Source organism: Nannospalax galili, unplaced genomic scaffold (genome assembly GCF_000622305.1).
Source record: "Nannospalax galili isolate Female #2095 unplaced genomic scaffold, S.galili_v1.0 scaffold619, whole genome shotgun sequence".
Classification (NCBI taxonomy): domain Eukaryota; kingdom Metazoa; phylum Chordata; class Mammalia; order Rodentia; family Spalacidae; genus Nannospalax; species Nannospalax galili.
In genome coordinates this window covers 1,447,431-1,461,814 of record NW_008344186.1, presented here as the reverse complement: position 1 = coordinate 1,461,814, position 14,384 = coordinate 1,447,431, and the positions used below count along the sequence as shown (strand labels likewise).

The following is a 14,384-nucleotide window of genomic DNA, read 5'->3' as shown; positions in this document are numbered from 1 at the left end:
TCCTTTTCAGTTTTCTGAATGAAAGGCTGTATTAGTTACTTTTCTGTTGCTGTGATAAAACACCATGACCAAGGGAACTCATAAAAGGGGAGAATTTACTTAGGAATTTACAGTTTCAGAGGAATCAGGAGTCCTTCAATGTGGGTAGGCATGGTGGCAGGAAGTGGCCAGAAGAGGAAGCAGATCACTCACATCTTGAAGCAGGCACAGGAAGCAGAGCTTGACTGAAAGTCTGGCAAGGCTTAAGAACTTTAAAAACCTGTCACCAGTGACATACTTTTTCCAGAAAGGCCACACCTAAAACCTCCCAGAAAAGGCACCACCAGTTGGGGACAAAATGTCCAAATATTGCCTCTGGGAGAAGTTCTCATCCACAAAAGTCCTTTGTGATGTCTTTAATTTTCTTACTATTTTGTAATCTTAAGACTATCACCCACAAGCAAATGCTCTGATGCAGTCCAAGGTTTATATTTGTAGTAGGTGATTAATTTTCTTAACAAAATCATAGTCCCTGATGTACCATGTACTTGTCTTACCCTTCCAGTTTCTAGGACACAGGTTATGTAGCTTCCTGTACCCCCTAGATCTGTGAGTTTCCCCAGACCTGTGAGAACCCCAGCCCCAGTGTTTTGTTTTGTTTTGTTTTTCCTACCACCCCACACCCTCAGGCCTAGCTGGGGGCATGCAGCCATCACACTGACCCAACTTGGTCAATTCTAGAGAACCTCACCTGCCCTTGCAGCCATCAGCACACCTCCCAGGCATGCCTTGAGGTTGTGCTGCCAGTACATCACCCCAGAAAGACTCAGTCAAGGGTTACATTTAACACATTTTCTTGGATCCCACCTAACAGGAATCACCCCTGTCCTTCTAATCAATTATCAACAGACCTGTCTGCTAACTTGCTCCCCTAGCATCCACACAGCTCACCCTGTCACTCCAGGAACAGAATATGCAGGACACTATAAAAAGAACAAATCTATGAATCATAAGTACAGAAGAAGAAATCCAGGTCAAAGGCACAGAAAATATTTTTAACAAAGTCATAGAAGAAAACCCTGAATCTTAACAGAAACTGTTCAAGGTACAAGAGGCATAGAGAACACCACATAGGATCAAAGACCCTCCCTACATCATATAGTAGTCAAAATACTAAATGTACAGAACAAAAGATACTGAAAGCTGTGAGAAAGATCAAGTCACATATAAAGGTAGACCCATCAGAATAACCGTTGATTTTTCAATGACAATTATGAAAGCCAAAAGGGCCTGGACTGTTAAGGCATGTTTTCACCAGAGAAGACCATTCAGACAGAAAATAGCCAAAAAGAAAGCCTTTATTAGCCCACTGGCAACTAACTACACTGGGCATTCAGGTCCCAAGTGCAGCCCCAAGCCAACTTTAGGGCAAGCTTTTATACAGAAAAATCACGTGAGGGGAAACGTTTGAGTTTACAAACATTTCCATAGCTTAGGGGTGGAAAGCCCCTCTAACAATTACTATTCTGTAAGAGCAAACCAAGCATAAAACACAGAAGCCATAAATCTGAAGTTAGCAGAAACAACCAGGACCCTGCTGACGTGTTTTCTAAGCAACCAGGAGCCTGCTGATGTGTTCTCAAACTTGGTGCAGCTGAGCCCCACACCCTGGGCCAACTACCTTTTAGTTTTCAGAGGCTAGATTCAGTCTGGACTCCAATATGGCGTAGCTGTAGTCAAGAAGATCCCTTATCACAGACCTATGTCGTACAAATCATGAACACAGATACCCAGCAAAACTATCAGTTATAATCAAAGGAGAAATAAAAACTTACCATGTTTAAAACATTTAAGGAGTTTATGTTCAGGAAGCCAGCTCTACAGAGAATAATCAATGGAATACTTTGGTCTGAAGAGAAGATTAAACATTTTTAAGAAGGCACAAAGAATAAATTGACAATTCCAGAACAGGAACCACAAGAGGTCTAAGAATAAAACTACACCACCAACATAAGCATTGGTCAATAATAATAATAATGGCCTCAATTCCCCAATAAAAAGACATTTACCTGATGGAATTAGAAAACAGTCGGTCCATTGTTTTGCTGCTGCCAAGAAACATACTTTACCATCAATGAATGACCGCTGTTGGGGGACCCTGCTGCTAAGATTGTAGTCCTCCATGTCCAGATAGCCCTAAGGGGGCTTGGCACTATATGAAAGGACTTCTTTTCTCAGCAGGGGCCTCCTGCTCTCTGCCTGATGTACCTGGGAAGTGCCACCAAGCACGGATGCCTGACCTTATTTGGAACATGACCTTTGGCATAGTTACCTGCTATAAAACTACCCCTAGGTTTTTTCTATATGATAATTAGGCATTGCCCTATAGTCGGATGATAGGACCCCCCCACCACATGTAAATAAAGCATACTATGAGCACCTATCAGCTGAGACTTTGGCTGCTGGCTCCACACTATGTTTTCCCTAACCCCCACTGAATAAACGGAGCTGTATCACCGAATCTGCCTCTCCAGAAAGTCTTTTTCTGTCATGCTCACTGGCCATCCTGAACCCTTTCGTCACTTCTGCTCCCTTTGTTCTCGTGGGTCGGTGGCCAGTGGCCCACGAGGGGAGGGAGAGACCCACAGACCACCGTAGAGTACAAGGAAGTGGAAAACAAACAGAGGTAGCTCTTCCAAGATCTGACAAAATAGACTTCAGTCTAAAACTAGTCAGAAGAGATAAGGAGGATCACTTCATATAATCATTAAACACCAAGAATATTACAATCCTAAACACATATGCATCACAAACAGGGGCACTGAATTTAATAAAAGAAACTTTGTTAGATCTAATGCCACATGCTGATTGTAACACAGTGGTAGTGCGTGACTTCAGTATCCAATGGTCACCAATAGATAGATCAGACAAAAACTAAATAGAGAATCCCTGAGTAAAATAACATTATAAATCGAAATGGACCTAAGAAACATTCACAGACACAAAGCAACTCTCCACAAATTTAGTAAAATTGAACTAACTCTATCTGACCCAAAAGGAATAAAGCTAGATATAAACAAAAAATAGAAATGGGAATAGGTAGTGGCTGGAGAGATAACTCAGTGGTTAAGAGCACATACTGCTCTTCCAGAGGACCTTCAAAATGACTGTCTGGGAACCCTGTTTCCCTGGGATGACTTGGAACTCATGCTTTAGTACGTCTTGTTTTTGTATTTTTTTGGCGGGGGAATTTAAAATTGTGTGTACATGTGTGTGATGTGTATAGATATGCATATGTAGACCAAAGGACAACTTTGTGGAGTTGGTTCTTTTTTCATCCAGGCTTCCACAACAAGTGCCTATACTCACTGAACCATCTCATTGCCCCTTTAAATTTTTAAGATTGGTCTGGGGTAGTGGCTCAAGCCTTTAGTCCCAGCACTAGGGAGCAGAAGCAGGCAGATCTGAGTTCAAGGCCAGTCTGGTCTACATAGTGAGTTCCAGGCCAGCTGGGGCTACAGGGCGACCCTGTCTCAAAAAGACCCCCCCAAAAGAGAGCTTATTACTTTACACATAAAATGTCCATTTCAGTAAAATATCACTCAAGTCCTCTGTAGTTGAAAGCTCTGTCATCTAGTTTTCTCAAGACTCAGAAGTGTGAGATTCCATCTTATTCCTACTTTTCATGTTTCTACATGTAAGGACTTCCCCAGAGAGGTTTCCAGCTTCTTTCTGCTCCCAGAGAAATGTACTGACTAATTTCTTTGATGAATTTGGGAGACCAGGGATGGTCTAGTGTTCCCAGGCTTCTCTGGGTACCTTTATTTTTGGTCTTCTCATTGGTACAGTGCTCTTACATGGTGCCTGATGGATAAGCGCCATAGCCTGGAGGCTACACTTTTTCGCATGGGTCAGAAGCAGAGACATAATTGAGCCCAATTTAGGACTGACCAGTGAGTGGATGTGGGCAAAGCGGCCCTTTAAGCCTTGTCCTCCAAACCAACCTTTTAAACCTTTTAATATGTGGCAAGGCTGACATAGAAATCTGGTGCCTACCCACTTCAGTAGTATCTGAACTGGGGTAAGACGAGGTTATTGTTCTTGACTGGTCATCTAAAACTCTAATATTGCATTGAAGGAAGGTGTGTGAGTGTTCTCTGCCTCCAACTTCTCTACCCGGCTTGTGATTCATTGCCACAGCAAGGTTCATTGGGGTAGCATTCAAGGACTGGGTATAAGAAGCCATCTGGTTTGTATCCTTCAAACGAGGTCAGTGCTTCTGTGGGTTCTTGGAGCTCTATCTTTAGACCTCTGACCTCATGCCAGCAATACCTCAAGTTGGGTGACCCAGTGCTCCTCAGCTATTTGGTTGTGCTGGCACACCACGAGCTTTTCCGCCTCCTCTCCCTAGTTTCAAGGGAAAGTTAAGGCCTTTTAAAAAGTTAAGGACTTTTCCTTTTAACCTCTTTTGGAACCCCAAACTCCAGGTGCCCTGTGAATCCTCGTGTGGCTAGAGAGGCTGTTGTGGGTCAGGACTTTTTTAAAAAAATATTTACTATTTTTATTTTGTGTGTATGAGTTGTGTGTATGAGTGCACCCATGTCGTGCAATTTCGCAGAGGTCAGAAGAGGGCTTCAGATACCCCTGGAACTGGAGTTAAGGACGGTTCGTACCCACCAGGTGGGTGCTGGCAATTGAACCTGGGTTCTTTGCAAGAGCAGTCAGTGCTCTTAACCGCTGAGCCATTGCTCCAGCCCTTGTGGGTCAGGACTTTAAGGCTGCCTTGCCCATGCACCGGGACCAGAAACCATCAGAAGCCCGTGCCTGGTTTCCAAGGACGCCAGTGTGGCCCTCTCCACAACTACATCATCACGGCTTTCTCTGTCCCTGACCCGGGGCAAGGCCCCTGCCCAGTTGTGGTGCGATGCATCCTTCCACTCTCCGTGGTGGCCCCTTCCCTTACCAGGCCCTAGTGACTGCAGCTCAGCGCTGCTTTCAGGCCACCTCAGTTTCTTCGGTGCTTCTCCTGAAGCGCTCGCGGCTCCCACGGCCTTTCCTCCAGGAGTCAGCGGGGTCTTCTTTACCAACCCCGGACACATCCCACCTCCACGGGACCGCCTCGCGAAGCCGGGTGTGTGGGTCCACGGCGGTTGGAAGACCGGGACGCCACCCAGCCGCCCCACGCTCGTCCGGCCCCTAGGCCCCGCCCCTACTCCGCCGCATAGCTACTCCCCCCAGGCCCCGCCCATGTAGGCCCCTCGCGGCGTGGGGTGTCTCGCGCTCAGCCACTGTAGTCGCCGTACGTTTCCGCGTGCCCACCTCGCGGCGCTCTGATTGGCCGCCCAAGCGTCGGCCCAGGAGCGCGCCTGCGCAGTGCGCAGGGCTGTCTATCAGGCTGCTGGCTGCTGGAGGCTGAGAGAGGGGCTGACATGACTGAGGGCACGTGAGTTTCGGACCCTGAGCCTCCCTTGGGCGTTGGGGAGACACGGTGGGGTAGTGGCAGGGAAGGTGGGGGCCGTTCTGTGAGGCGGGCGGGTCGCCGCCGTAGTGGCCGCGCACGGTGGGTTGAGCCCAGCGGGCCGAAGCCTGCGGAAGGCCGCTTATCCGCCCTGGTCCGCTCAGGTGCCTGCGTCGTAGAGGGGGGCCGTATAAAACCGAGCCTGCCACCGACCTCACCCGCTGGCGGCTCCGCAATGAGATGGGCCGGCAGACGTGGACGTACTTCCAAGCGGAGGACGACCCTGGCCGCGAGCAGAACGGGCTCGAGGCCCACTCCTTGGGGCTGGACACGGTGAGTGCGGGGTTCCGCAGACGCCCTCCCCTCTGCCGGCCGGGAGTGACCACGGACCAGCCTCTCACCCGACGGCAGGGAACCTTGTTCTAGAGCTGGGGCAGGTCTGCAGTCCCAGTCCCTGGGGTGGGAGCCGCAGGAGGGCCGCGAGTTCAAGGTCTACCTGGGCAACTTAGCCAGAACTTGTCCCAGAAAAGGAAGCAGAGAAAAAGAAGGCTGGGGATGTCGTTCAGTGTGATTGAACGTTTGCCTAAGTTCAGGCACCAAAACAAAGAATGTGCTCCGTGGGCAACGCCTTTAAGCACTTTTGTATAATTTTCAGTGTATAGAGGAGTTGTGAAGATTGTTTTTATTCACAAAAAGCAATTCTTTGGCCCGATGCTCTGGTTGTGTACATCAGTGTATGAAATTCAGCCAGTCATGGAGTAGTTAGGCTAAACAGGCTTCCTTTGCGTCCTGGTTATCAGCTGGGAGGAACCCCCAGCTGTTACTGTGAGGGAGAAAGGCAGGAGTCCCAGTATCAGTTGGCTGTCAGTATGCCACCCCATGTTCTGTGATGGATTTAAGATATCTTGAAGTTTTGAAGAAATGTGAAAGTAGGTGGCTAAAAGATAAGTCATGACTACATGGGATTGCTCTTTAACTTTGCTGGGGTGATACTGTCATTAAAGATATTTCACCCAAAACTTTTAAAAGTAATTTAGATTTTGACTAGTTTGACTTGGCCTGTGAATGAGGGTTCTTCAGGGCAGCAGGCACCCTCAGCTCTCACCTTCTTCTCCCTTTACAGAGGAGTTACTTTAAGGACTTGCCTAAAGCTCACACTGCCTGTGAAGGGGCTCTGAATGGAGTAACATTTTACGCAGGGCTGCAGGCTGAGGATGGACACTGGGCGGGTGATTATGGAGGCCCACTCTTCCTCTTGCCAGGTAGGCTTATGCTGTCACAACTCGAGTTTAAACAAATAGAAACCTAGAAGCTCATGGGGAAAGCTCTAGAGTAGAGTTGCCTTGTGTTCCCAGTCACCCTGCAGCTGGTGCTGGGTACAGTAGTGAAGCCCAGCTAACCCAGTACAGGGTGGCAGGTACTTTGATAAGAGAAGTAAAGGGTTCCCTAGGGTCTGGGGGTTGGGGAGGCAGCCTTTGAGTCCCAGTGCAAGATGGAAAGGACATTTTAGGTAGAAGGCCCATCCTGTGCTGCAGCACTGTAGGTAGGCAGGGCGGTGGGTGAGGAGCTGATATCCATACATGTGCAATGTGAGCACTGTCATATCACATGGGCTCCGCAGGCCCTGACCTGTGTTGTTGCTGGTTTTCCCTGAACCGTGTTTTCTAAGCCGATTAGACCTAGAAGGAATGGCTTTCCTGGGCTTATTTGCATGGGAAGGAGAGTCACACGGCAGTGTGTCAAGGTGGGGTTCTCAGGAAGAGGGCTTGGGCTTAGTGTTGAGTACTCGCTCCTAGTGAAGAACCCTGTTCTTGTCACACAGGCCTCCTGATTACGTGCCATGTGTCACACATCCCTTTGCCAGCTGGATACAGAGAGGAGATGGTGCGGTACCTGCGATCAGTGCAGCTCCCTGACGGCGGCTGGGGCCTGTGAGTGTGCCCAATTGCACACATGTACATGTGTGTGCTTGTGCATGTTTTTATGTAGGTAATGCTCAGATTTCCAGGTAGTTGTTGACAAGTGGGATGTCTGCAGCCATGGATCTGGGATGGGAGAGAGCCTGACAGGAGAGTAGGCTGGCATCTATGTGCAGCCTGGGCCTTCGCTCCACCCCTGGTGTTGAGAATAGGTTTCATGGTTGGTGAGGAACCTCTTGAGATCCCCATGCCAAGTTAAAGCCATCATGTTTTAAAATTATGGCGGTAGCAGAGATGGCTGCAAGTGTAGTGGGCCCCCATGGCCCCATCTCTTCCTAATGTGGCACACACTTTGGGAACAGTGCTCTCGTCTGTAGTGAGTGGACTGTCCTTGGAGCCACGTGGGAAGTGAGCAGGGGGCAGGCAGGGCAGGTCCTGCCTAGGTGGGTTTAGAGCCTTCGGATGTCTCCTGAGAGGTGAATAAATTGCCTGGGAGTACCTGCATTGTGCTTCTGTGTTGTGTTGATAGGAGGTATTCTAGAATTTTTTCCAGGCAGATTTCACTGCCAGTATTGTTATATTTCTTAGAAATAGTGACAGGCCATTTTCCCACCAGTCTCATGCTTCCATTAGGCACATTGAAGACAAGTCCACAGTGTTTGGGACTGCCCTCAGCTATGTAGCTCTCAGAATCCTGGGTATTGGACCCGATGATCCTGACCTTGTTCGTGCTCGGACCATTCTTCACAAGAAAGGTAGACCCTGTATAGCATGTGGGTTTGTATCATATTGGTGTAATGAGCTCTTGCAGATGAGAATCAGTAAGATATACCTCCAGTTGAAACACTGGGGAAAATATATGAATGGGTAGAAACTGTTAAGCGGTTTAATTAATTAATTTATTTTGTGTATGTATGTGTATGATGGGGCAGGGGTGGGGCTTATGCATGGTAATACACTTGTGAAGGCTAGAAGACAACTTTGTGGAGTTGATTCTCTCCTTCTACCTTTACGTGGGTTCCAGGGATCAAAGTTAGGTCACCAGGCTTGCATGGCAAGGGCCTTTACTCACTGAGCCATCTTGTCGGCCCAGCTGTTTAAATTTTTTAAAAGCACTTTGGGTGTGTGTTTGTTTGCTTTTTGAGAAAGACTGTCATGTAGCCCAGGCTGGCCTTGAACTTACCCTGTAGTTATGTAGGACTTTGAACTCCTTATCCTTCTGCCACATCCTCCTGAGTGCTAGGGTTATAGGTGTAGGCCACCATGCATGGTTTATATGTCGCTGGGGGGCTTTGTGCCTGTTAGGCAGGCACTCTACCAATTAAGCTACATCTCCAAGCCCAAAACAATCTGATATTCTGCTTCTTTCATGAATTAGTAAAGATGTAATGTTTGTGAGACAGTCCATAAAGTCTGCCTTCTAGAGGCAGCCCAACCACAGGTCAGTAGCCCCAGTGAGGGTTCTGCTTGTCCCCATACTTGCCATCCATGGAACCTGAATACAGCTACCTCTCTTCGCCTGTAGGCTTTAAAGGCAGACTCATGACTCCCACTGCTCTTAAAAGAAAGCACAACTTACATTGCTGTTCTGCATTGCCTGGCCTGGTCCCACCTACATCCTACCTCCCCTTACATCCACTTCTTTCTTCTTGTCTTTCTCTTTGCTCCATGCTCAAGGGCCTCCTTTCAGCTCCTCAAAGCCCTTTCCTACCTTGTGACTCCCATGCCCTGTATCTCTCCACTTTCTACCTTCACCTTGGTGTCCTGGATATTCCTCTTTGCACTCTACAGTAATCTTAAATTTTACTCCTTCAGGATTTCTTCCTGACTTCCCAGGCTAGATGAAGTGTCCTGTATACATAATGAAATTCTGCAATCTTCAAATGTTTCTCACTGTTGTGATTAAGTTACCGTCAGCCTCTGGTGTCATTGATCCTGCACTCAGTAGGTTTCTGTCTGTTTCCCTGTGACTCTTCTGGTGCCTGCCTGGAGGAGGAATGTGTTTGGACTATACTTCAACTAGTAGCTTTCTAGGTCTTTTTGACTTTGACACACTTGGGTTTAGGACAGAACACATAAAATATGTGCCAGTCAGTGTTGCCATATGCTGTGCAAAAAACTAACAATTGCTCCAGGGTTGGGGAGGTGTTCTAAATGTGGGGCCACCATATGGGTTAGACTGTCTTGAAGTTACTTATCTGTTCCAGACTGTCTGCTAAATGGGAATATACAAATGGGCAGCTTGGGCTTGGTTGGAGAAAGAGAACTGTCTTCTCATTCTGTTTTTCTCCAGGCACATGTAGACACAGGCTACCATGTATATCTGAGCCCCTCCCTCCCTGAGCATGAGGTATCCCTGAAGCTTCTGAGGCAACTGCCTTCCTGTATTCTTTAGGGGCTGCTGCGGTCTCCAAACCCCTTCGTCTTGGGGAAAGGAACAGAGGTCCGTGGCGATGGGGGTTGAGGAGGGGAAAGTGCGCTGCCCGCCTGTTTTGCCAGCCCTTCTCTCCGAGGACAATCAGACACGGCAGGGAGTCTGTCAAGCAGCAGAAACTCGTTTATTATTAAGGCTGAACAGTATTTAAAGGCAAAAACCACAAGCATAGCATAGGCAGGGAGGCCGGCATCCAATCAGCTCAGAGGTCACGTATTAGTGCACAGGCCCTTCTCATAGCATAACTCAGTGTTCACGAGGTGATCATGCGTCCTTCACTGGCTGAGCTTCAATCAGTATTACTTCTTCTTATTGTTGCGTGCCAAGCTGGCCAGCTGGCTCTGCCTTCACCTAAGCTGCTCAGCACCATCTTGTTACCATACCTCCACAGGGGCAAGGACTGTAAACAGCTCTTTTGGGAATGGACATACTTAGTTCTGGCTGCTTTTTTTACCCAGGGGTTATGGTGTTCCGGGAGGCTGTGGAACCTGCTTCTCACATGGGCATAGCAGGACCCATGTCAGGCTGACCCTCATTTCACTGCAAGAAGGGGCACAGGTGATAGCTGTAGGCCAATTTTCCAAGGTAGTGGTAGTTGATTTGGGCTTGTCTCTTTCCAGGTGGTGCAGTGGCCATCCCCTCCTGGGGGAAGTTCTGGTTGGCCATCCTGAATGTTTATAGCTGGGAAGGACTCAACACTCTGTTCCCTGAGATGTGGTATGCCTGCCCTCTGCCTAGTACTCTGCCTTCCCTAGTAGATGATGGGACCTAAGGGAGTGGCTTAGGCTGTGGCCAGGAGCCCTTGGTGCACTAGAGCCTACAGATATATGGAAAGGGGATCCTCTTTTAGGCAGGAAGGAGTTACCGGTGGACCCAGCTGCAGGTTGTGTAATTACAGAACCCATTGTGTTGGCGCAGTGGGGAGCTTGGGCTTTATGGGGATAGAAACAGATAACACTTAGTAATTATGAGACATTTTGAGCACATATGGTAGTAGAGGAAAGAGCTTCCTCTTTCTTCCCTACCACAGTCAGGTTATCCCCATATCTCTCCTTCTGTTCATCTGATTTCTGTGGGATTCCCCTGGAACTGGAGTTAGGGACTGTTTTAGCTGCCATATAAGGGCCAGGAATCGAACCCGGGTCTTCTGCAAGAGCAGCCAGTGCTCTTAGCTACTGAGCCATCTCTCCAGCCCCAATAATTAGATAATTTTTTTAAAGTAAACTTTAATTTTGGGATGCTTTTCTATTTCCAGAGTATTTGTAGGAAGTCCATAGTGTTTTTTGTTTGTTTTTATTTTATGTATATGCGTGTATTGCCTGCATGTAGGTAAATGCACCCGTGTCATGCAATACCCGGGGAGGTCAAAAGAGGCTGTTGGAGCCTCTGGGACTGGAGTTACAGACAGTTACTAGCTGCCATGTGCTGGGATTTGAACCCCAGTCTTCTGCAAGAACAACCAGTGTTCTTAACTGCTGAGCCATCTCTCCAGCCCGGTAGTCCATAGTGTTTTGTAGACTCTTTTTCACCTTGTTTAGAGTTACTGTGGTACACTTGTTGGCTCAAGAGACCAATCATGTGACTTTAGACTGCAGAATGCACAGACGGGAATATACACACAGTAGCATTTGTGTCCATGCTTAGGAGGGCAAAAGGCCTCAGGGCTGTCAGTAATACAGACTTATGTCCTCTTGTCCCACTGATACATGCTTGCCCCCTAGGCTGTTTCCTGAATGGGTGCCCGCACACCCCTCCACTCTCTGGTGTCACTGCCGGCAGGTCTATCTGCCTATGAGCTACTGCTATGCCACTCGGCTAAGTGCCTCAGAGGACCCACTGGTTCAGAGCCTCCGCCAGGTAAGCCTTATGATTTCTAGGTACCTTGTAAGGAAATGGCACACAGCCTTTAGGCTTGAGCCTTTGGAGCTTAACTGTGCATCTTAGCTCACTGGGGTCCTGAGGAAACTTTGCCTTCTCTCCTATTAACAAACAGTAAACTGCCCAGAGGTACCTTTGTTGTGGAATAGTCACCTGCCTTTGCCCAGTGTCCCAACAGGACTTGGAGAGTTCACAAGCTACAGGGCATGGACACCCAACCCCTGAGCAGTCCTAACCCACATTTGTAGTTATGTCCTTGGGAAATAGCCCTGAGATGGAGTTTGGGTACAGGATATACACTTGGGCTCTCAACGCTAGAGCAGTTCCTTAGATTGTCTCCAATGTAGTTGAGATGACTGGGCTTCACACCCTGTAGTAGTGATTCACTGGGTGTTTCCTATCCCTGAGAAAGTATATGGCCCAGAGCCCTGAGAGCTGGAGGCTGGAGACAGCTCCTGGTTAGAGTTAGGTCATCTTCTGTGTCTGGGAGGTGTGTCTTTTTCCTCTGCAGATACTTAGACATCCCCTGCCCTTTAGGAGCTCTATGTGGAAGACTATGCCAGCATCGATTGGCCAGCACAGAAGAACAATGTGTCCCCTGATGAGCTGTACACACCACATAGCTGGTTGCTGCGTGTGGTGTATGGTGGGTACCTCCGGAGGTCAGGGAGAGCCTGAGTGCACAGTCAGTGTTACTCAGCTCTCCATTAGTTCATTCACTGCTCACTCTGTCAATGTAATGAATGACTTCTGTGCTGGGCCCTGGAGTAGGAGCTGGGAAGACCTTGTCCTGGTCCCCAGCAATGACCAGCTGTTCTCAGGAGAGACCCCCTCAACATACCTAGGCAGGGCAGGGCAGACCATAATGGGAGGTATGAAGCAGCCCTCCCTAGATAGGAAGGAGGAGGCACAGATAAGGCAGGGTGAATGGAAGGAAGGAGGCCAGGGGAATAGAAAGGCCCAGATGTGGAGCCCATCCCTGTTTGAAGGACAGGAGCATAGCCTGCACAGGAATCCCAGGAGTCCCCCCATGTTGCCAGATGCCCGCTGATGCCTTCTGCTGCCCTGTAGGACTCCTCAACCTGTATGAGCGTTTCCACAGTACCAGCTTGCGGAAGCATGCCATCCAGACACTGTATGACCATATCGTAGCTGATGACCGTTTCACCAAGAGCATCAGCATCGGCCCGGTCAGTACCCCCATCTCCTGGTGCTTGGAGCTGCTCTGGGAGCAGTGAGACCCCTATCAGGTACCCCCAGGAGCTAGACTGTGGAACTAGGAATGAGGCAGGTTTATTTCCTAGATCCTGGCATACCTCTATTTGGGTCAAGGCCTGGTTTCAGATATTTGAAGCACTCCTGTCCTAGTCTCTTGGCTCAGTGATGCTGCCTTCCTCCTACCTCCCTATCTGACTCTTGACTACATGTCTGAATACCACCTGAATGACATTTCCTGAGTTTTCTGGCCAGCTGGGCAGGGTGCTTTTTCTCTCATGACCCCCCCTCACAGATCCCACCCTAGATAATCTATTTTCTGTCCCTTATACAGAGTTTAGAGGTGCACAAGGGTGCAGTGGAAGTATCCAGGCCCTCAGATTGCATTTCTAGTCTCTCCTAGAGACTAGATTCTGCTCTACTTCCTGGCTCTGGCCATCTGTACACATTCTCAGGGACCTCATGCTTCTGGCTGATTGGTCAGGGCATACTACCTAGAGCAAGTGGACTGGGTAGAGACCCAGCAAGGAAGCTGTTCTCATAGATGGGGAACAACTGGGTACCAGGATGTATAGTAACCGGTAGTATTGGTTACTATACTGTGGTGAGTTGCCCTATGGATTCTTTGGACAAGCACAACTAGCACTGAACTTCCTCCTCCTTCCCTATGGACTCTTGGTCCTTCTTCAGTCCCTTCACACCCTAAGCTGGCTCAGGATTTTAACTGACAAATTAACCTCAGTCTGAGTCTACATGACTGTGTAGAAGAGCACTTAGGAAACACCTGTTAGGTGGTGACCTGACCTGAGGTGAGGAAGCACAAGTCCTGATAGCCACATCTCCTACAGATCTCAAAAACCATCAATATGCTTGTGCGCTGGACTGTGGATGGGCCTGCCTCCCCTGCCTTCCAGGAGCATGTCTCTAGGATCCCAGATTACCTCTGGTGAGTGTGGCTAGGTGGTGGCTGGGATGTGGTGCTGAGTACTGACTGTAGACATGCAGCTCTGATGCTGGGCCCCTATACCTCATCCACTTAGGGATGTCAGGGTGCCAGGTATCTGAGAATAATTTCTGAAAACAGGAGCAGTGCCAGTGAGATTGACTTTGGGAAGATTTGCTACCTAGCAGGAACTTTTTTTTTTTTTTAATTAGAAGAAGCATTTCATTACAACAGCATTAACCTATTCAATAACATTTTTCTGAGCTAGGGTACATCTCTTTCAAAATTGGCTGTACATTTTTAGGTTTACAGATGAATTATTACGCTTATACAATCTTTTACTCATTATAAACTCTATAAGACATAAAATTAAATGAGGTTTTAACGTTTAAAAAAGATCTCCACTTCGTTGTTAAAATAGTTTCATACAGAAAAATTCATTTTAAGGCAATTGACATTGAGACGTTTTCACATGCATTTCTAATCTCTCTATATATATGACTATTACTGGTCACAATCGCTTACTTTCTGAGTTACTTGGCATCTGAGTATGAATAT

At 48.0% G+C, this 14,384-nt stretch overlaps 1 protein-coding gene across 1 annotated transcript in view; it reads left to right on the top strand.

The window, feature by feature from the left end:
• The first annotated feature begins 5,290 nt into the window (after positions 1-5,290).
• Lss (lanosterol synthase) overlaps positions 5,291-14,384 on the top strand; it is a 30,798-nt gene continuing 21,704 nt past the window's right edge. Inside the window, exons 1-10 of the mRNA XM_008840463.3 lie at positions 5,291-5,422; positions 5,602-5,770; positions 6,561-6,699; positions 7,260-7,368; positions 7,990-8,111; positions 10,411-10,507; positions 11,512-11,647; positions 12,206-12,314; positions 12,740-12,858; positions 13,732-13,829. Of these exons, the coding sequence (XP_008838685.1) occupies positions 5,409-5,422; positions 5,602-5,770; positions 6,561-6,699; positions 7,260-7,368; positions 7,990-8,111; positions 10,411-10,507; positions 11,512-11,647; positions 12,206-12,314; positions 12,740-12,858; positions 13,732-13,829 (1,112 nt within the window). The 5' untranslated portion in view covers positions 5,291-5,408. The remainder of the gene's footprint in view (positions 5,423-5,601; positions 5,771-6,560; positions 6,700-7,259; positions 7,369-7,989; positions 8,112-10,410; positions 10,508-11,511; positions 11,648-12,205; positions 12,315-12,739; positions 12,859-13,731; positions 13,830-14,384) is intronic.